This window comes from Hippocampus bargibanti, linkage group LG01, assembly GCF_051943395.1.
Source record: "Hippocampus bargibanti isolate YZ-2025 linkage group LG01, ASM5194339v1, whole genome shotgun sequence".
NCBI lineage: Eukaryota > Metazoa > Chordata > Actinopteri > Syngnathiformes > Syngnathidae > Hippocampus > Hippocampus bargibanti.
This window is the reverse complement of record NC_142734.1, coordinates 32,496,846-32,518,303: the sequence shown is the minus strand read 5'-3', so window position 1 is coordinate 32,518,303 and position 21,458 is coordinate 32,496,846. Positions and strand designations below refer to the sequence as shown.

The following is a 21,458-nucleotide window of genomic DNA, read 5'->3' as shown; positions in this document are numbered from 1 at the left end:
TCACACGTTAGAATAATCAGCAGCAGCATGAGTGTGAAGACAGGTGACACTGTGGTGGTGGGAGTTGGTTTGCTTTAGTGTTTTGAGGGGGGAAAATGCCCGTGGAAGCTCAGTGGTAACTGACAGAAATCCAGGCAGGGGTGAAACTGCATAGCTTCATCAAGGTCGTTGCATAAAGGGAATGGAAAGGTCTCGATCACGCACTCATGACCGCACACATCCAAACATCCAAAGGCCCAAAAGTTCTTTTTGGGCCTATTGAACATGGTCTATATTGTTCCCTCATAAATATGTGATTTATTTTTTATTTTTATGAATTCACTACCGTTTTTTCTTTTTTTTTTTAAATAACTGTCCAATCTTCTCTGAGTACATACCCTGCGTTTTATTTCATGCAAACAGCAAAAAAAAGGAGCAACTGACTGTTCCTTCATGTGATCTCCCTTTCTGTCTTTGTTATCAGCGATATCCTGAATGGCTCAGCCGTATGTGTCTACCGAATGGAGGATGTGGTTCGGGCTTTTAAAGGAAATTTTCTACACAAAGAAGGGCCGCAATATAAATGGGCAGCGTTTACTGGCAAGGTGCCCTACCCACGTCCTGGAACTGTGAGTTCATATAAAAACCTCAGTCCTGATGTCCGCCATCATTTTTTGTGCCACTTAGTGGAATCCATTCCTTCAGCAAGTTTATGTATCATCTGGACCAAAATCTTAATTCTCAAAGGACATTTATTTGTATTTAATTCAGCCCTGATCAAGGAGGGTGCCTTTGTTTTGGTTGCCAAACAAGAACAAATTGCACCCCCCCCCCCGGAATTTAATATTATATATATATATACAGTAAAGTCTCGTTATATCGATATTCTCGGGAGTCGGAAAACATATCGATATAACCGGACTATTGATATATCCGATCCTGCGGCATGTAAATTTTCTCCTTGCGTTCATAGAAATAGTATCATAATAAGCAGTACTATCGATATAACCGATATCGATATAACAAGACTTTAATGTATATATATTTGATATTTGAATATATATACAGTGTCTGGAACTAATGACAAAAAGTTAGCGGATACCAGGGCAGACAATTCTGAAAAGTTGCCTGCCCAGCCATAAATTTGCCTGCCCGGCCATAGAGTTGCCTACCTCAATTTTCACAACTTGAAACACAATAAGACGACTAATCGCAAAAAAAAAAAACATTGTTGCGAAACATAAAGGATTTTTTTTAATTAAGGAAGTACCTACCACAAATGCTACCTTGCTTAATTTATGCAAATTGCCAAACAAACGTTCGTTTGTCAATTTGCATACTCGGCACGGCAGCCAATCAGAAGCCTGTTTCATGCTTCGGCCTGTACCGTGACTGTTAAGGGTACTTGAGAGTTTTGAAAGGTGCTTAGAAAGAGGAGTCCACGTGTCTTGTAATGGTTTGCTCGTAGCTTTTGCTTTAAAAAAAAATATATATATATATATATATATATATATATATATATATATATATATATATATATATATATATATATATATATATATTTTTTTTTTTACATAATACATATAAAGTCCCATATTCCAGAGTAAGAAAAAAAAGCGTTAAAGCATCACCGCTATATCTGTTGCCGCCATGTGAACACGTGTTAACAACATGATGACCTCCATAGTGGGTGATTCTAGTGACATAAAGTAGGTAGAGTGGAAGTCCTAAAAGTGACCTTGTTTCTTCTTTTTTTTTGTTGGGTTCTCTCCCCCCGCCCCCAATCAATCACAGTGTCCCAGCAGCACATATGGAAGCTACAGCTCCACGAGAGAATACCCCGATGATGTCATCTTCTTCAGCAGGACCCACCCGCTATTGGAGGTTCAACTCATGTTTTATTTCATGAGACTAACTCCGTGTCTTGACTTAAATACCCTCGAGGGAGCTGACGAAGCATGCACAAAATACCATATTGAAGTTCAACCCAAATTTCTGTGTAGGAAAATGTGTTACCCTTGGGAGAGCGCCCCCTCCTAGTCAGAGTGGGTGTTCACTACAAGTTTAGCAAAATGCTGGTGGACAGAGTAGAAGCAGTGGATAGCACCTACGATGTCCTCTTCATCGGCACAGGTACACTTAGTACAGTGTCAATATATTGACAATTTGTCATGTTTAACCCTTTCAATGCACACTGTCGCCCAAGAACATGATATAATGTCCATTGAAGGTTTAAAAAAAAGGGTTAAAATGTCTTCTTTTTTTTCGGCAGACTCCGGGCTGGTGCTGAAGGCCATCCACCTGCCCAGAGAACACGGTCCAGGTCAAGAGGTCACGTTGGAGCAGCTGGAGGTTTTCCAGGTAGTGTACATCATCACTTTATCCTTTATTTGAATTATGAAAACTGCTTTTCCATGTAGACCGCCATTCTCGAATGTGTTCAGATTTATTTTTTTCCTGCTTGGGTGCTGATAAAACGCTGGCTATGGCCTCTGGCCATGCTTTTTCTTTTCCACAAGGGGGCAGCATTTCCCTTCTTTACATGTTAGCGCTTTGTCCCAGATTCATCTGTTGTTGAAGCGCTATGTCAACCAATGTATGTATGTATTGTATTTTTTAAGCTGCCCCCATTTCAAGCTCATATTACTCCAGACCCATATAATTTAGGAATTAACTATTTTTTTCTGATGGAAGAACAGAGTGTGCGGTTTTTAACGCTGTGCTATTGTACTTGTAAGACTCAATTTTCTGTGGGTCCTGGAATTAAAATGACAATGATAAAAACCTTGCCACTGGAGTGGACGTATTTTTGCACACGTCTGGCAGTGAATGAGTTAAATGTCACTTTTTTGTCTTGCCTGTGTGTCAGACAAACTATATCAAGGAATGAAATAAGCCCTTTGCATTTGTCTCCCATCATGCATCGATATATTGTCGTCCAATCAGAATATATAACTTGGCTCCAAAGGTTTTGCGGTACTCTAACCCCGGAGAGTAAATGTATTCAGCGATGAACAAGCGCAGCGCTGCCGTCTTTTCAGTTCTTCTTGAGTAATTGTCATTGTTTTTGTGTTCTTTCCTCACAGCACAAATCACCAGTGACTGCCATGGCGCTCTCTAAGAAGAAGGTAAGAACAGATGAGACAAAAACTGACAACACACTTTTTTTTTTTCATTCAACCAATAAGGCAGATAAACTATGACACGCCTACCCGCCCCATCTCTACACAGTTGCCATGGTTACCTGACCCCAGTCACGGCGGTCGTTAAGAGATCTCACACACATACACACACATAGAAATGTTCATGATGGAATTGCCCTGTGTTTGGTTCTATGAGGCCGCATTTTGACATTTCCTTCTCCCCTTCAGCAGTGGTTGTTTGTGGGCTCCAGGGAAGGGGTCTCCCAACTGGGTCTGTACCAGTGTGAGCTATACGGTGAAGCCTGCGCTGAGTGTTGCCTGGCCAGAGATCCATATTGCACATGGGACGGACACGCCTGCAGTCCTTATATGCCCACCGTGCGCAGGTACAAGCCCAGTTTTTTTTTCTAATATGTTGCAAGTCCGAGCACAAAGAATTTGTCATTGCTGTTCTTAAGTTTAAGAAGCAAAGGCGAAGCACTTGATGCGCTGCTTTTCTGAAGCCTGGTTTAGATTACGATTGAACTCGGATCTCTCTGGTGAGCATTTTCCACCACCACAGAAACCCCAACCAATTCAGCCTCTGTCTGCCCCCGTTTTAACTGTCCCCCTTGTTCTTCGCCAACTCCCAATCTAATAAAAGTAAGAGGGTTGTAAATGTATGCCAGGGAAATGATGAGGGGGGGCTCCCCGCCCCAAGCCTCTGTGTGTTCCCCGAGAGCCTCATCTCGTGTGACAGCCACACAGTTCATGTGCTCCAATCAAGTCAGGCCTTGAGGAAATCAATGCAATTTCCTAGAACGCACGGGTGATTGCCATCGGATTTGTTTTTAATTGAACCTCCAATAAAAGTAATACCTCGTTTAAAAGTGGAAAATGCCAATGCTTACATTATACAAATTATTGATCCTAATTTTCTTTTAATTGACCACCAATAAACGTAATGCCTCATTTAAAAGTGCAAAAAAAGCCAATATTTACATCATATTAACATTCATTCATCAAGTAAGAGACAGAAAATATGCATTTTTTTCATCCGTCAATCCATTTTCTGGTGTGCTTATCCTCAAAATGGACGCAGGGGGTTGCTGTAGCCTATCCCAGCCGTCTTCATGTATTAAGGACAACCTGAACTGGTAGCCAGCCAAGCACAGAGCACACATAAAAAAACAACCCAGCCACGTTCACACTCATACCGAGGTACAATGTAGAGTGTTCAATCAGTCTGCCATGTGCATTTTGGGAATGTGGGAGGAAAGCAGAGTACCTGGAGAAAACCCACATAGTGATGGAACACCACATGGAAACTCCACACAGAAACGCTTGAGCCAGAATCGAAGCCTAACAAGGCTAATACGCTAACCAGTCAACCAACGACACCCCCCCTGCATTTTTCATGACATGGAAAAGAAATAAGATGAAATATTTTAAAGTTGAAGTCAAAGGGATTCAAACCATACCAATTCCATCTCAGAGAACAAAATAGTGGTAAAAAATGGATGATGGATGGTCATTGCAATTTCCAGCTCAGTGAAACTTCATTGGTCAAATTCTACATTTTCACACCACTTTAAAGGGCAACCGACACCACTTTTTTGTTTCCTAACTGACATCAGAAAATCATTTTATAGCATCTAAAACACCCAAAACACGCAGGCTGATATTTAATAATAATGACTATAAAAATAAAATGACTTAAAGTGTCCAAAAACTACTTCAAATTGAACCCGGAAGTGGCCAGTTTCAGAAGGTCCCGCCCCCTTGTTCGTGATGTCACGCCAAGACATCTTGCCTTGCTCGAGAATGAAAACAATGGCTTCACATTTGGAGAAGATGCTTTCTTGTTACTCATCCAGTTATGAATATGATTCAAATAGTTCTGAAGAGGAAAGCATAAATGTTTGCAATCGATTAAAGAATTTATTCCGTGTCATTTTGAGGCATCTGGACAGAAATGTAGCGTCCCAGAAAATGCAGAAGATGGCGCCAAAGCTCTGTTGGAAATGGGCTGATTTGTCTGCTGGGAATTTGTGTCAGCGAATATCAAATAGTTGTCTTGGTGCAACACACAACGATTCACCATCGCCTTATTTATGTGTTTTCCTTCTAATTTCGCCATCAACACGAAGTTTTTAGACCAAACAAAGTACCGCAAAATGCATTGTGTGTCCTTTCTCGGTCAGGGGTGTTCCTTCCGTGACGTGACGTCAGGAATCGTCACCAACTCAAAAACAAGACTTCCCGAATATTCAGTGCGAGTCTTAAAACATAAAATATAGCTATATGCGGTGGAATCTTTGTAATATATGCTTAGTAGAAGTCATTTGAAGCGATTTTACAAATTATGGACACAACTTGTCCGGAGGCGTCAGTTGTCCTGTCGCTCTGCTTGTAAACTGGGAGACAAATATTGTTGAAATAATTTGTTAACTTCTAGGCTACCATCATATAAAAGTACTTGTACATATGTGGATGATTCGATTTGGACATGGACGTTTTGTTGCTCCAATGCTGTGAGCACATTTCCAGAAGAGATTCCCCGCAGGAGGATCTCTGATGTCATTCAATCGCTACAATTCCGAGCTTCACTTGACTTAACATCGAAACTACGCGATGCATGATTTGTCATCATGTTGGAAATGTCCCGGAAGACTGGAATGTGATATTTGTTTTTCTGTAGACGGAATGCTCGACACCTGGGCCAGGATGAGGATCCATTAACTCAATGTGTCAGACAAGGAGGTAATGCTCTATTTTTGCCAGTTTTTTTTTTTTTTTTTTCCATGTACAGTGTGTCACCAAATAATATAACGCAGAAATGCAGTGTCAGTGAACTTCCATCATTTGTCAGCGACGGACCTGGAAAAGGCCGTCGTGATCAATCTGACTTTTATTTTCCCGAGTCTGTTCATTCATCATTGTTGTTTTCAACGCGCTTCCTTCATCGCTAAATTCCATTTCACATGCCGCTAATTTAAGACCCTCATTAAAAGAGGCTATTTATTTTTTTAAGGGGAACAGCACACAATTTACAACCAGTTTGGACCAACTATTACTTCTCCTTCTGTTACTTGTCCCCAAATAACTCTTTGTTTTTGGGTTTATTGTAGGCCACGTAATGGCCAAAAATCACTTCTGTTGGCGCTTCTTCCGTCAAGATTTTAAAATTTACCGTCAGTTGTGGGTCCACTTGCCAAAACAAGAGCTTGTTAGTTATACGGATGACAGGTGTGCATGCTTACCCCTGAAAAATGTTTGAGAATACAGTAATCCCCCGTTTATCGCTGTTAGTGGGGACCAGAACTCCCTGCGATAGGTGAAAAACCACAAAGTAGGGTCACCACCCCAGACACCCCCAATCAAGCGACAGCCATGTACAAAACGTCTGAGTCATTTGGCATTTTTTTCTTGAACTTTTTTTGTAATAATACATTTTTTTATTTATTTATTTACAAGCTCCTTTCTGGGCACCCAAAGACACTTTACAGCACGGGTGTCAAAGTCAAGGCCCGGGGGCCAAATCCGGCCCGCCACGTCATTTTTTTCGGCCCGCGCAAGCAAATCAAACTTGTGAAATTCCATTATGCTTGCTAAAATCCTAACCAAAATTTCATATTTTGGGATGTAAACCACAATAGCAGTCATTATTCTTGACTTCAGATTTGAAAAGTAGTTATTAGGTGAGATTTGAAAGTAGGAAGGGAGTCAATGTTAGGGCAAAGTGAGTAACTGATGCACTGAAACAGAAAAGCAGCGGGGGATCACTGTACTTTTTATTTATTTATTTTTTAGTTCTCACAGGGGGCAATGTAGAAACCATTTTGCTGCACATTGCAAAATTTATGACACTGGAATGTTTTTTTTTTCCATCTCTTTTTGCTCGCTGCCAGCCGGGATGCAGGTGGACGCCGAGCAGAGGTTGATGATGGTTGCCGAGGGCAACAGCACCTACTTAGAATGTCTTCCGCGATCCAGGCACGCTGCCGTCACTTGGTACAAACAAGCCGGAGAGAACAGCCCTGAACTAAACCAGGTACACATGTTCAGTTCAACTTAAAAATATAGAGTGAAAGTCGTAATCATAACACATCAGTTCAGATTGAACCTCAAACTGCATTTTGGGGAAAAATATCGCTTGACAGTTAAAAGTGATAGCAGGCATAGGAAGAATGATGATGATCATAAAACCGCAAATCGAACATATTGCAAAGTAGAACAGCAGCTCTGCTCAGTACAACCCAGATGATGATGTCAGCAAGAAATTGAAAGAAGCAAGATTTTCCGCCGTTTGGCCTTTTTTATGTGACTTTGTCCAACTGTTCGCCAAATGTTCCCCGCAGGTGAGGTCAGGCGAGCAGGTGGTGGTAATCGAGCGAGGTGTCCTCATCCGTCAGACCGAGCTGTCTCACAGCGGTGTCTACCATTGCCAAGTGGAGGAGCACGGTTACCACTGGACCGCCGTCACCGTCCGCCTGGTCATCTGGAGCCCCTCGGCTGAGCGACTGATAACGACCTGGCCAGCCTCCTCGCATCAACCTTGGTACGGCGACGCCATGACGCTGCTTCACCCGAGGAACCTGGTCCAGCACTGCCGCGCCCTCGGCTATCGCCCGCCGCGCAACCGCCACCGCCACAGCCTTGCGGTGATGCTGGCTGTTAAAGAGAAGGCAGCGGTGGGGAAACACAACCACGGGGGAGGATGGGGGGGAGGCGATGGAGAAGGCGGAGGGGGGAGGGTAGCGGGTCGGAAGAGCAGGAGCAAACCGCAGCAAAGAGCGCCGAGGAGCGCTTGAATGTGTCACGCAGTAAAGGCCCACACATGCATGCATGCATGTACAGTGAGACCTCAACTTATGAACTTCATTGGTTCCCAGACAGAGTGTGTAAGGCGAAAAGTGTGTATCTCAAAAAACAAATTCCCATAGGAAACCATTAAAATGGAAATAATCCGTTCCCGGGTTTCCATAAAATATACTTTTCAACTAAAATGATTGATGTTGATGGAATGGTGTTGGAGGTCGAAGGTCAAAGGGAATTGCTGTTTGGAAAGAGAGGCACATTACATTAGGACTGTAATTAAAGGAATAAACTGTGCTGTAAAATAAAGTTTTATTTACCTTTTTGATGGTCGTTGATGGCTTATGGAAGGAGAGTCACCTTCCATAAGGTCTGTTGGTAACTTAACCTCTGGTGCTGTTCGGTCGTGTGCTTCCGCCGAAGATCACTCCGCCAGCCGTGGTGGGTGTGCATTATGAAAATAGTGCTTATTATAAGGTTTAATTTTCAGAAATTTGAAGTTTGTAAGACGAAAAGTTTGTAAGATAAGGTGTTTGTAAATTGAGGTCTCACTGTACCTCCCCCGCCCCCCTTTCCACATACACACACATTGTTCAGGGTGGGCCAAAATCCATGACCCACTTCATTGTAGGTATACAACAAGTCATACGGTACCAGAAACGGGCAGGGATCCATGAATCAAACCAAGCACTGTTAAGGCTACGGTTGCATAGCGAGAAGCAAAACAAAATCTTTCAAATGTTCACACCAGCATCTTGATGATCAATGTTTTAGTTTAGACCAACAAAAGTTAGTTCTCCTGAGCTTTTTGGGTGTCCCAACCTCTTCATCTGAGCAAAAGTCTTTCTGGTGGACTGTTAAGTTTACTACATTTACGCTCCATACTTCAGTCATTCAATGTTGTGTCTTGGTTGTTTTTTTTTTGTTTCTTTAGTGACGTCTTACAATATCATTAACTCATTCGCTACCATTCCCAAATTTATTCGAGAATTGAAAAGCGTGGAGCGCCATTGCCGATTTTGTTCGGGTTTTGTTTTTTCTTGCGGGAGTTGCTGATAAAGCGCTGGTCAGACCTTTGGCAATTTGTTTCCCTTCCATAAGGGGGCAGCATTTGCCTTTTGTCCATGGTAGCACTTTGTTACAGCTTCAATTGTTGTTAAAGTGCTATATAAACCAAAATGTATGTATCGAATTGTATTTTGAACAGCCGCCCCATTTCAAGCTCGGATAACTCCAGACCTATATCACTTAGGAATTAACTGTTTTTACTGATGAAAGAAGAGAGTCTAAGGCACAGGTGTCAAAGTTAAAGCCCGGGGTCCAAATCCGACCGCCACGCCATATTGTTCGGCCCGCAAAAGCAAATGTAACTTGTGAAATACCATGATGCTAGCTAATGTACCAACAAAAAAAAAATCTAATTTGTTGTCCGCTCTATATGTAATATGAGGAGTGGATGAAACCTTCTAATGGCTTCTCCAAATTCATAACGGCCCCAGAGAGGAAACCGGAACTACAATGTGGCCCCTGGCAAAAAAAAAAGACTGCCATGTTAAAAAAAAACATTCTTATTATTACATTTTAGTGACAAGCGTTCAAAAAGAAAGACACAGTGAGAGACAGAAGGATCACCAACCCTTTCATTTTGTCTGAAAACAAGTCTTATTCACAAAGTAAATTTTACATCTGTCAAATAAGTTGGGCCCTTGCTGATCCATTTTGGTAGTTTTGCATGTTGCGGGTTACACACACAACTTTCCACAATTGTTTGCATCAGAGACAGTTATGTAAGTTGTTTTTGGCATGTTCAATTTTCAAGTAAAAATTCAGGATGAAGTGAAAATGCATTCTAATATTTCAGAGAACTTGTTTTGACTTTGCCTTCTGGCATCATGAGACCAAGATCGGTTGTAACAATCGATCGACAGTTCCTCGCCATCAATGGCGAGGCTTCAAACAGATCCTTTTGTGGGAGTGCCTCCAGACAGAGGAGATAGGGGAGCCACAGAAAAGCTCTGAAAAAGGATGACTTTGAAATGTCTTGCTCCATTCATGAATCAAACGCCTATTGTGAATTTTGTTTGTTCGAGAACAGCAGGTCATACAGAAAGTGTTAATGAACACTTGGGCATGTGCATTCAAAAGTTCAGACAATTTATAAATTCATATAAAAGTTGTATTGTGTTGTTTAGGCCCAGCCTGAAATTCGACTTGAAAACTGAATATGCCGAACTTTTTGTAAGTAGTGTATGCACAGTAACAAAGAATCCCACGTTAAAATATTCACAGTGAGCACGAGCTGCATCTCCCAGCTTATCTCGAGGTCTTTTCAAATTGAGCTGAATGCGTGTGGATGATTGATTTTGTTTTCCTCAATCAAATATTCCATATCCAAAAGGTAAATATTGACAGAACTGTGTGATTTTTTTTTACTTTCTTGCACTATAGTAAAAAAAAACAGCTTCGCTTTATAATGACTGCAAAGTAACTACTCTTCATCTAAAAATATCAAATGTATATAGAAATGTTGGCTATGCTGAAAGGTTAAAGCAGATCTGGGTCAAGTAATTTAAAATGCTGTAATTAAGAGGAAATGGTTGTGAGAGCTGAGTTGAGCGAAAGAAATCGCGACATTATAGAGGAGATCGATTGTTTTGACAGCCTCCGTAAGGAACAATTGAAGACTTCCTTACTCAAGGGCTCCCCCTTCAGCTTTTAATTATGTTTGACTTTAAAGCAGTTCTGGGATGGCCGGCTTTATTCGTTTGAGTCCTTTTGTCGAATATATTATTTCTCCATTGGAAATAAGGCACGCCTTCACCGATATAAAACATTATACACACTTTTTTTCTCTGAATGTAATAACTTGAACCGTATGAAATAAGACAATGGCAATGTAGTTCTTTATTTTTTTAATATGGCATAATGGCAAAGCTTCGTGTAAAACAAATCATGGAGTCCATTTTTCAAAATCACCCTGACTGTTTCTGAAAACTTTAGGTTGAATTCAGGATTTTCGCACTTCTAATTTTGATTCATTTTTAGGGAGTTTAGTGCTCCCCTTTGTAGGGTCTCACACTTATTCAAGTGAACACAATCTGGGTTATAAATTCATGATGGTAATCCCGTAGTGATCCATGAGAGTATTTATCATACATCTTCTCAGTTTTAGCGCACTACCCTAAATCAAGTTTGTCACAAAAAGACTATGGGCAGGAATTCAATCCAACATGGACGGATTTTGATGAGGACCCACGAGTGGACTGTCTGTGGACTGTCTGTGGACTGTGTACAGAACATTTTTTTTTTTTGGTACGTTTTGTGTCTCATACAGTTTGGAAAAGTCGTATGGGGAACGAGTTGCCGCTGATCCAGTGTATATTCTGTAAAATAAAGCAGGTCTTGTAATGGAATGTTTTTGACAAATATGACATCATTGGCCATGGCAGTTTTCTCAGTTTTCAGTGTTAGATTAACAATACCCGTTCACTAGTTCTTGTTATTTTTGTTGTCTATTATTGGTATTATTATGATTATTATTTTGTCTCTGTATATTTATTTCCCTCACCAGCTGTGTGCTCACTCTTTGAGAAACAGTTTCCAGCCATAAATCAAATGGAAACTAATTCAGCGCACAACTAAGTGTGTTACGATTTAAAAGCTGAAACACTTTTTTCTTTTATTTTACTTGTTGAGTCTCCAGGCAAATGCAATAAGTTCTCATCATTCATTAGTTGATGAATAAACGGCATGTTTAAAACCGCACTTCATAGTGTTGTGCATATGAAACAACAAAATGTGCCATGCAAAGTTGAATGCATTCTTTTTGTCTCATTTTCAAACTCAAAGTGATGTCTGATGGAACTATTTGGTCCTTTACACTCAAGTTGACACCCCAGGCCTCCCTGCGAAAGAAATGTAACGATGGGATTTATCATAGTCTGGGTTCGAAATGCGTACACAGTACGTAGTTTTGTCATGAAATAAATGTCCAGTAATCCCCCATTTTTTTTCGCGATTAATGGGGACCAGGACAACCTGCGATAGACGAAAATCTGCAAATATAATAATAACCCACGGGATAAAATAGAGGGGGGTGCTAGTCAGAGCTGAGAAGATGCACAGCCAATCCACATGGCTGTACAATATGAGATATCATGCTGTCTTTCGGGTACATCGGCGCTGGGAACCAATCAAGCTACAGCCATGTACAAAACCTCTGAGTGTTTCGGCATTTTTATTTTCTGATTTTTTTTTTTTTTCATTGAAAATAAATCTGCGAGGTAATGAAGGATCTATGTACCGCGTTTGGGGATCAGTCCCGGCTGTTTCCCTGCCTCTCACCCAACGTCAGCTGGGATAGGTTCCAGTTCATTCACAATACAAATGAGGACAGGCAGCATTGAAAATGGACTGATAAATGAACAAAATGTGTCAACCACGGCAGCATGTGTCACCCCTGCTTTGTGAATTCTCAAATTATACTGAATTATACTGAAAAATTGGAGCGTACCATTTTATCTGATAGTTAAGGGGTAAACAACTTGTTTGTCTCTGTTTCTGTATGTTAGCTAGCAAGCTACTTTTAATAAACAGCGTAAGACAATACGTATTGCAAACCGGAACAAGATATTCTTGTATTGTCTATGGAAAGTCGAAAAAATGAACATTCAACAAACTAAATCAACTTGGTTAAACCAAGCAATGTATTGAGAAAAAGAAAGACAGCCAGCTGTGTGATTTATTTAACATTGTTTATTGTGAAGGACAAGGGCGCCTTTTCTGAACTGAATAGATGGGAACGGAACCATTTGTGCTGAGCCTCTTTGAAAATGGCTTTTGTGCATGATGACACGTGAATGTTGAAAGCGGCAAAAATTAATGTGATGTGATGAGTGTGATGAAACACTTCAACGCAGAAGACATGCGGTAAATCCTCTACAGAAGGGTTAAGGCAAACATGACTCATAGGCCACACGTAGCCCGCCCTGTTCTTTCATCTGGCATATGAAGCATTTACACTTGTCTCATAGTATTTGTTGCTTTGATTTAAAAAGTGCCATTCCTACGAATAAAGTTGTGTATATGTACCCTGCAGAAATGTTCTGTCTTTGAAGATCTATATAAACCATTTATGATTAAAAGAATAACACCATTTATCTTCAAAACACTGGAGCAAATAAAGATAATTCCATTTTAGAGGGAAAATTGTTTCTCCCACATTTTGCTCAATGGACGCTTTATGAAGACGTCACATGGATGATCCTCAACAAACTGTCAAATGGTCACTTTACTACAATTAGTTCTCTTTCTTTTTTTTCCCACCACAATGTCACGATGAGATTCAGCTGTTGATAGATGCAGAGCTAGATGCACTTTATATGATAGAAGGCTGTTGGCCTTGATTTTGCTGCTTAATTCATATTGCACAAACACAATATTAATCAGAATAATGTGTCTAGACTAATGTCTTTTTTTTTAATTAAAAATATTTCAAATATTTTTACTTGATTGGTGATGCTTGAAGACTGGAACAGATGAATCTCATTTCCATTCATTTCAATTGAGAAAGATAGGATACAATTACAGTGATACTTCATCTTATGAACTTAATTGGTTCCCAGAAAGTGTGTGAAAGGCGAAAGGTTAGTCTGCCAAACATTTATTTCGCATAAGAAACCATTAAAAATCAGAATAATCCGTTCTAGGGTCACCATAAAACATAATTTTCTACTGAATTAGCCTTAAAACTACACAAAAAAATATTGTATTTTATGTATAATAAATGTGCTATTGTATTGTAATTAAATAAATAAACTGTACTGTATAATTAAGTCATTTTATTTATCTTTGTGATGGTCGTTGATGTAGTTGCCTCTTGATGATATCCGAGTGAAGTTGCCAGGCTTTCCTGGTGATAATACCCTCACTCACACGGTCCCATGCTAGCTGCTTTTCGTAACCCAAATCAGCAGAAGTTTTTCGACCTCTTCTATTGCCAGAGACAGTGGCTTAGACAACACAGAAACACCCTCAGCCACACGTAGCAATGGTCGACTTAGCATACTAGTACTGGGACGCTAAGTCACGCACACCTCTTTCGTGTTTTTCAATGATCTTCTTCTGCTCTACCGTAATTTTCTGACATTACATACTGTATGTTGTATGACTTCAGAGGCATCCGCACGCTTATCGTCTTCGCCCGTCTCTCACTCCTCACACCACTGCTATCGGCGTTCGTACTCTTGTCACTTCCCGGATTGACTATTGCAATTCACTTCTCTTTAGTGACCCTCAGAAACTTCTCCACAAACTTCAACTCGTCCAGAATTCTTCAGCCCGGATCATCACCGGAATCTCCTCCTTTCACCACATCACCCCCGTCCGTCCTCCAAGCGCTCCACTGGCTCCCGGTCAAATATAGAATCAACTTTAAAATTCTTCTATATACATTTAAAGCTATCCATAACCTTGCCCCCCCATACCTATCTGACCTTCTTCAAATTTCTATTCCCTCTCGTTCCCTCAGATCCTCTTCCTCCCTCCACCTTTGTGTGCCCCCCCCCTGCCCGTCTCAGCACGATGGGTGACAGAGCCTTCAGCTACTCTGCCCCCAAACTCTTGACCTCACTTCCTCCCAACATTCGTAACATCGATTCTCTTCCCACCTTTAAGTCCCATCTCAAAACCCACCTATTTAAAACTGCATTTTCTGTGCAGCTCTCTCTCGTTTCTATTTATAATTGTATTTTATTTATTGTATTCTATTTGTGATTGTATTTTATTTATTATAGTACATATGCTTGTCTGTGACGTTTAAGTGTCCTTGAGAGCTTTGAAAGGCACTTAAAATGTAATGTATTATTATTATTGTTATTATTATTATTTCAGCGACTTCCATGGCGCGTCAGAAACATTTTGAGGCCTTCCCGAAAGCTCCACACCAGTCTGATTAACTGCAACGTGAGTTTTCTGTTGTTTTCAAGTCGGGCAACTGCGAAAACAATTGAGTGGACCTATTTGAGTGTTGTGATTGTGTTTGGTTAATTGTCACGGCCTGTGAGGCTTGTCAGAAGACTGGAAAGGGAGCAAATGGGATCAAGTGGGTACTCTCCCATTGACGATGAGCCAGCGGCACAAACAGAGAGCTGATGGGCTACATTACACTCATTCCTATGCTTCTTTTCATGTGGTCCTTCTGCTCTTTTTCGTCCTTGCCATCCCCTAAGCAGCCACGGTGGCTATCCACTCACTTTAATGATGTCAAGTGCCGATTCATTAAAGGGCTCACAGTGCACAGGCAAGCCAGTATTACTTATTAAGTGCAACACATGTAATTTATTGTATGGCCTCACCTATCAGGTCACAGAGGGGGATTTTGTGCTTTTTATTAATGTCATCCATTTTCCTTTCAGCAGAGTTCCAGTCTACCTATCTTTTCATGTGACGTGTGTGTGTGTGTGTGTGTGTGTGTGTGTGTGTGTGTGTGTGTGTGTGTGTGTGTGTGTGTGTGTGTGTGTGTGCGTGCGTGTGTGTGTGTGTGTGTGTGTGTGTGTGTGTGTGTGTGTGTGTGTGTGTGTGTGTGTGTGTTTGTGCGTGTGCGTGCGTGCTTGTGTGCATGTGTGTGTGCAGGTTTAACCTTCCTGTTTAATGTCAAATTAGCAAGTTGTATCCATCCATTCATTATCTGAACTCCTTATCCTCAACAGGGGTCACAGAGGTGCTGGAGTTTATCCCAGGCGTCATCAGGCTAGCGAAACCCTGAATCGCAGGGCACACATAGACAAGCAACCATTCACGCTCGCCGAGGAACAATATAGATCGTTCAATCAACCTATCATACATGTTTTGGGAATGTGGGAAGAAATGGGAGTACCCAGAGAATACCTACGCAGGCGCGGGGGAGAACATCCAAACTCCATACGGAGCCGAGTGGAAATGAAAACTTGGGATTCTTCAATTGTGAAACAGATGGAGCAAAACGTTTGGAATGCAAGGCAAAAATATTTTGTATGTGTCCTCTACATTGTTTATTTAATGCTGTAAAAATAACGAAACATGCAGTGACCCATTACTATTCGACCCTCGGGTTTGCCAAAGGCACATATATCCAGGAGGGTTAAAGGACTGTCACAAAGGTATGAGACCAACCCAGAAGTTGGCCAGAACTTGGTTAATACTCCCACCCAGTGGTCAAGGTGTGTTACATGTCCAAAACACATCTCAAAACTATACTTTTCGATCCATCCATCAATCTATCCACCAATTCAATTTCAAAACTAAATCCTGTGACATCCTGTGTTTTGCTTTTCCAAACAAGGTTACAGATATTTTATGAAAAGTGCTTTTAGTAAATATGAGTATTCTACTATGACATTGATGATTGTACATTATTGAAGTCGAAATAATTGATTCATATGGCTTTGATGTTTCTTAAAATGCCGTGACAGACGGGCTCGTGCCAAAGTTCATTTTCTTTGAGGATTGAATAATAATAATAATAATAATAATAATAATAATAATAATAATAATAATAATAATAATAATAATAATAATAATAATGTCAGACAGATTTCCCTGTGCAGTCCTGCTGCGGAGGCCGCACTATTATTATTATTATTATTATCTCATTTTCCGTACCGATTATTATTATTATTATTATTATTATTATTATTATTATTATTATTATTATTATTATATTAAAGAGGAACTAAGAATTCTTGGCTTGTTTCATAGGCGGAAATCGAGTCGTTGCTCTCTTCGGGGAAGCATTTTACAAACGGACTGTGATATTGTTCTATATTTAATGGCTGCACAAACTACCAGTGTGATTGTTACACCTTCAAATTAAAATTGGTATGTAGACAACTCAGACTAGTGTCGTAAAGAAGATTGAGCGCAGTTTTTATGCAACCGCATGTGGTCGTCGTTGTCTTGTAGAGGCCTTAACAGCTATTGATAGACGCTCGATGCTAAAATGCTAATTTGTTTTGCTTTGAACGATAGACTGCATTGATAGGCAGCTAGCAGGGCGGTTAAATGGCTGCTTTTAGTTATACAGTTTAATGTAAGCATTCCAACTGTTCTCATACTGTCGTCATATGTTTGTTTTGGGTGGTTTATTCTTTGACATTTCTTTCGCAATCGCGCCACAGCTGACAATATGAGATGATGTCATGTGATCTGATGCTAATAGTTCTGCAAAAAAGTTGAACATTGGCGAGACAGGCTCTTGTTGAAATCAACAGATATAAAGCAGATATAAAAATTATATACAACAAATATAAATCCTTAAGAGAGTACATTGACACTTTTGATGTCAGGTTAAATTATGTCGATATGATTTCCCATGCATTGTGATGGAACGATGAAACTGTAATTTTGGCTGCAGGGAGGTGTCATTTGACAACAGAGTTCCGTTCCACAGCAGCGACGTACGTTGAATCGTATGTAAGTATCACACCATGGCCCAATGTTTCCCAACCAATACGTACTACTATTTATGTTAAAATAATGACTGTTTTTTTTAATCAATTTACAAACAAATGTGCTTGTTCAGTGTGCAATTTGTGACTGCTTTGTATCATGTCGTTTTGTGTCCAGCGGGTTGAGGGATGAGTCGCTCCCCTGTGATTAACACAGAGGTTCCGGAAATGGCAAACGGGGTAGCGACACCTCCCTCTTCGGAAACCAGTCCTCTTACTGCGGGCTCGTTGAATTGTGTGGGACTCAAAGAGGACTTCCCTGACGTGGAGTCCGAAGACGGCTCTCAGATACACACAGAGAGCCACGGAGTACATGATCAACGTTATTTGCACGCCCAAATCGGTGACAATGTCAGAACAGGTCATTTTACCCCCCACACACCTCACGATATGGACCTCTCCCTCTCCGAGGACATATACACTGCACACACAGATTATGTAGTTGGTCCAGTTGGCTTGGGCGCTGCGCAGCCTCTGCAGCAGGACTGGACAGGGAAAGCGTCGTCCGAGTATTCGTCTTGGAGAGGACAACCTGTCACAGCAGAGATGGACAGTGAAGAGGGTGAGAAGAACGGCAAGAAGTGCCACAATGAGTCTGTGGGAGAGAGAAAGGAAATTGAGGTGGGGTTGTCTGCATTTACTTATTACACGTCGACTTATGTAATTGACTTGGTAATTGAACTCCTTTCTGTTTCCTTTTCTGACTCACCCCTCGCGCCAACATTCCAGTCTTTACGTCACTACTCCTCCTCAGCACCTGGCCCCGGCACCTCCTCGTCCTCCTCCCCGCCACCACAACCACCGCCACCGCCTCTTCTTCCTTGCGATGACACACCTTGCCCCCCTCACATCATGGCCCAGGTGTGGGTGCGTAACGTCCGAGGAATGCAGGACAGCAAGAGCCTGGATGAGATCAGCCAAGCGTGTGGAGGTAGAACTAGGATTTTTAAGCGACAACTCAGGGCTTTCATTTTTCTATGTGTTTTAACTCTCATCTCCATAGTAGGAGCAGGGGTCCGGGGGGCAGGCAGAGGGTGTCAAACCGAGGGTCGACGGGCAACCATCTCCTCGGCCCTTGAGCTGGAGGGGACTGTCAGCCACGAGGGAGACCTTACTAACTTCATCACCAAGAACTTGGAACAGAAGATTAAGATGAGCTCAAAGCCCAGCCTGGACTGCAGTGACTGTGAGTTTGTGTGTGTGTGTGTGTGTGTGTGTGTGTGTGTGTGTGTGTGTGTGTGTGTGTGTGTGTGTGTGTGTGTGTGTGTGTGTGTGTGTGTGTGTGTGTGTGTGTGTGTGTGTGTGTGTGTGTGTGTGTGTGTGTGTGTGCGCGCGCGCGTGCGCGTGCGTGCGTGCGTGCGTGCGTGCGTGCGTGCGTGCGTGTGTGTGTGTGTGACTAGTCTTGCGAGGACCACTAACATTTTATACCATACTGATTGAGGACATTTTTGACAAGTGAGGACCTTTTGGCCGGTCCTTACAAGTTTTTCGTTCTAAAGCCTTCTAGGGGGTCTATATATGCATCTGTTAAAGTTTCAGAGAGGTCCTCACAAAATCACCCAAAAAGTTTTTTTGGTGTGTATTTTCATTTCACTTGGATACACACACTTTTTACTCATTGTGTGTGTGTGTGTGTGTGTGTGTGTGTGCGTGTGCGCGTGTGTGTGTGTGTGTGTGTTTAATGAGAGGAAAAAGTTCATACCACAAAAAGTAAAACAATATTTTAACCAAATTCACCACAGGGGTGAGGACTTTGAATGTAGCCATTCAGAAACCTCTTTTGCTGTTATATCAGTTTCAAGTCCACTTTTTATTGCTTTGTTTTTAAAAAAGTTGAAGTGGGAAATTGGGTGACATTTAGTCTTCAAATGTGACACTAGTTCTTCTCTAAACTTATCAGCAACGGTGGTCCTCACTTATCTGGAGTTATCCAGACCTCATAAAACCATTGAAACAGGAATGCGTGCGCGCGTGTGTGTGTGTGTTGAATTTCACTGCAGTTTGACTAAATTCATTTCAATTGTTGGAAAATAAAAATGCTCTCTTCAGTTATCTGACAGGAAAAGCGTAAACAAAAAAAAATCACAATTCCATCCTTATGTAATCTCCTTCTGATGCCTTTATTGTGAAATTCTTTCCAGCGGATTGCTCGGGTCCCATCTACCGTAGCCGAGGGTTGTCACGACGACCGGCGGATATCCCGCCCATCGATCCAACCGTCCTTATCGACCTGCAGAGACACACTCAGGAAGTGGCGCAGAGCGTGGAGATGATGATGCGCAGCCTCAACGGAACCATCCAGAATGTGAGTCTTGGACCATTTCCTTCATTGGCTCCCATTGAATGATCCTTCTCTCTCTGCACCTTTGACTAGATGACGGCTTTGAGTGTGGGCTACATTCAGACATACCGAGACTCCGTGGACAGCCTGGGAGAATCTGTGGATATGAGTATTAAGGTGAGCAGCCACGTTCTGACATGCTACGTTTCTAATAAGCGTTGGTATCGCCAAAGGCACATGAGGAGTTGCCAGGCGTGCAATATGGCACATACCTCAGGCCTGGCACACTAAGAAATCTTTTTTTTAACTAATGGTGCAGATTAAAAAAAAACATAACGGAAGATGCTAAAGCTAGGCTAATATTGTGTCACCGGGCACCAGTGATGGGAAAATGGAGCCTCATGAAGCACTTCTCCGTGTGATGCTCTTGCTTCAAATGTAAAAGGAAATGTCTTAAAAATTCACTGCATCTTTAACCCTTTCGAGTTCAAACCTATTCACGTTATTTTTTTTATCTTATATCTTCGACTATATCTTATATCATAACTCACATAAAGCAAATTCAGATATCTATTTACATCTTTTTCTCAATTTTGAACACAAGGGCGCCGGGTTATGTGTACTCCACAGATAGCTTAGCCAAGGCTCTAATTGTGATTTATTTTTTATTCAACTCTTATATAAATGAAACAGCATACACGCTAACATGGAAATACATCAATTGAACGAAAGGAAAAATAACACAACCGATTCTTTTGCAGGGCATGTACACGCTAATGGCGCGTTGCGAGGAGTTGGACCGCTCCATGCAGCCCATCAACATCCTGGCGGCACAGATCCGAGACATCAAGCGGACTCTGGACGCGTTGGAGGCCATCTGCAAGTAGCTCCAGCCAACGTTTACGCTTCTCAAAGACTCCCAACGACAAGCACACCTCCACGAGGTCCTCTGCAAATAATCCTACCTTTTCTGCACTCTTTCCCATCGGGATCATCTTTTTTTGCAGTACCAGGTATGCCGGATTATTTGGCCCTTGCTCGTTATGGAACAATAATCTTATTTGTGTATCGTACTTGCGCTCCGTTGCGAGGTCGTTGCTCCACCAGTGGATGGAGGATGTTGACCTCCATCCACTACGAGGGTCAAACGTATCCGTCCAGAAAGCTTTGTTCAGGTTGCACTAACCTCTCTTTACCACGCGGGGGCGCTGTTTCTCTATTTTGCTCCAAGAACAGTATCTTTTATTTGTATTATTTTTAGAGGGAGATGAGCTGGGCGCTAGTTTTAATAAAAATGCAATAAAGGCACACACATCCTTCACTGCAGGCCAAGCGGGGGAAGGTGAGCATCACGGAGAGCGTCTTATATTTATTTTTATTTATTTACATTGCAAATCTGTAAGTACAGTGACTTTCCTTGTGACAACTGAGATGCCAAAGCGCCGTTTTTAAGCGTTCAGTGTTTCTTGATTGCTACCTAAAGGACAAATTAAAGATAGTGATTTATGTTTCGCTGTCACATTTTTTTTAAATTACTAACCTTCAAATCACAGGTGCCTGCATGGACAATTCTTGTTCATATTTTGTCAGCCAAGGTCAATATCGTAGCTCCAAATTTGGACTTAATGCCATAAAAAAGTCAGTGACGGACATTTCTATGATGTTCAATCATCTTTAGAATTGATGATGATAACAAAATAACTGGTGTGTCTACCCTATAAATCACTCAAATAAATAGTTTCCCATAATGAGTTCTTTGGACTGTGCTGCTAA

The 21,458-nt window shown here is 41.4% G+C and overlaps 2 protein-coding genes across 5 annotated transcripts in view; both read left to right on the top strand.

The window, feature by feature from the left end:
• The window catches only part of sema3h (sema domain, immunoglobulin domain (Ig), short basic domain, secreted, (semaphorin) 3H), a 59,029-nt gene extending 45,926 nt beyond the window's left edge, over positions 1 to 13,103 (top strand). The window contains exons 10-18 of one of the 2 annotated variants that reach the window (XM_089011581.1): positions 464 to 608; positions 1,774 to 1,863; positions 1,983 to 2,112; positions 2,252 to 2,340; positions 3,066 to 3,107; positions 3,354 to 3,508; positions 5,803 to 5,864; positions 7,013 to 7,155; positions 7,463 to 13,103. In XM_089011581.1, coding sequence (XP_088867707.1) covers positions 464 to 608; positions 1,774 to 1,863; positions 1,983 to 2,112; positions 2,252 to 2,340; positions 3,066 to 3,107; positions 3,354 to 3,508; positions 5,803 to 5,864; positions 7,013 to 7,155; positions 7,463 to 7,915 — 1,309 coding nt within the window. In that variant the 3' untranslated portion in view covers positions 7,916 to 13,103. Of the gene's footprint in view, positions 1 to 463; positions 609 to 1,773; positions 1,864 to 1,982; positions 2,113 to 2,251; positions 2,341 to 3,065; positions 3,108 to 3,350; positions 3,509 to 5,802; positions 5,865 to 7,012; positions 7,156 to 7,462 lie in introns of both variants that reach the window. The other variant, XM_089011574.1, reaches the window with a different exon arrangement.
• A 3,575-nt stretch (positions 13,104 to 16,678) lies between these two features.
• Positions 16,679 to 21,193, top strand: borcs6 (BLOC-1 related complex subunit 6). 3 transcript variants are annotated; one of them, XM_089004541.1, is made up of 8 exons: positions 16,679 to 16,775; positions 17,311 to 17,369; positions 17,523 to 18,025; positions 18,134 to 18,335; positions 18,411 to 18,590; positions 19,546 to 19,709; positions 19,779 to 19,862; positions 20,447 to 21,193. In XM_089004541.1, the coding sequence occupies exons 3-8, from the start codon at positions 17,534 to 17,536 to the stop codon at positions 20,570 to 20,572; spliced, it is 1,248 nt and encodes a 415-aa protein (XP_088860667.1). In that variant the 5' UTR covers positions 16,679 to 16,775; positions 17,311 to 17,369; positions 17,523 to 17,533; the 3' UTR covers positions 20,573 to 21,193. The 3 variants fall into 3 exon arrangements, with proteins under 3 accessions (XP_088860667.1, XP_088860577.1, XP_088860499.1); XM_089004451.1 differs by having other exon boundaries at positions 18,408 to 18,590; XM_089004373.1 differs by having other exon boundaries at positions 17,523 to 18,335; positions 18,408 to 18,590.
• Positions 21,194 to 21,458: the final 265 nt, after the last annotated feature.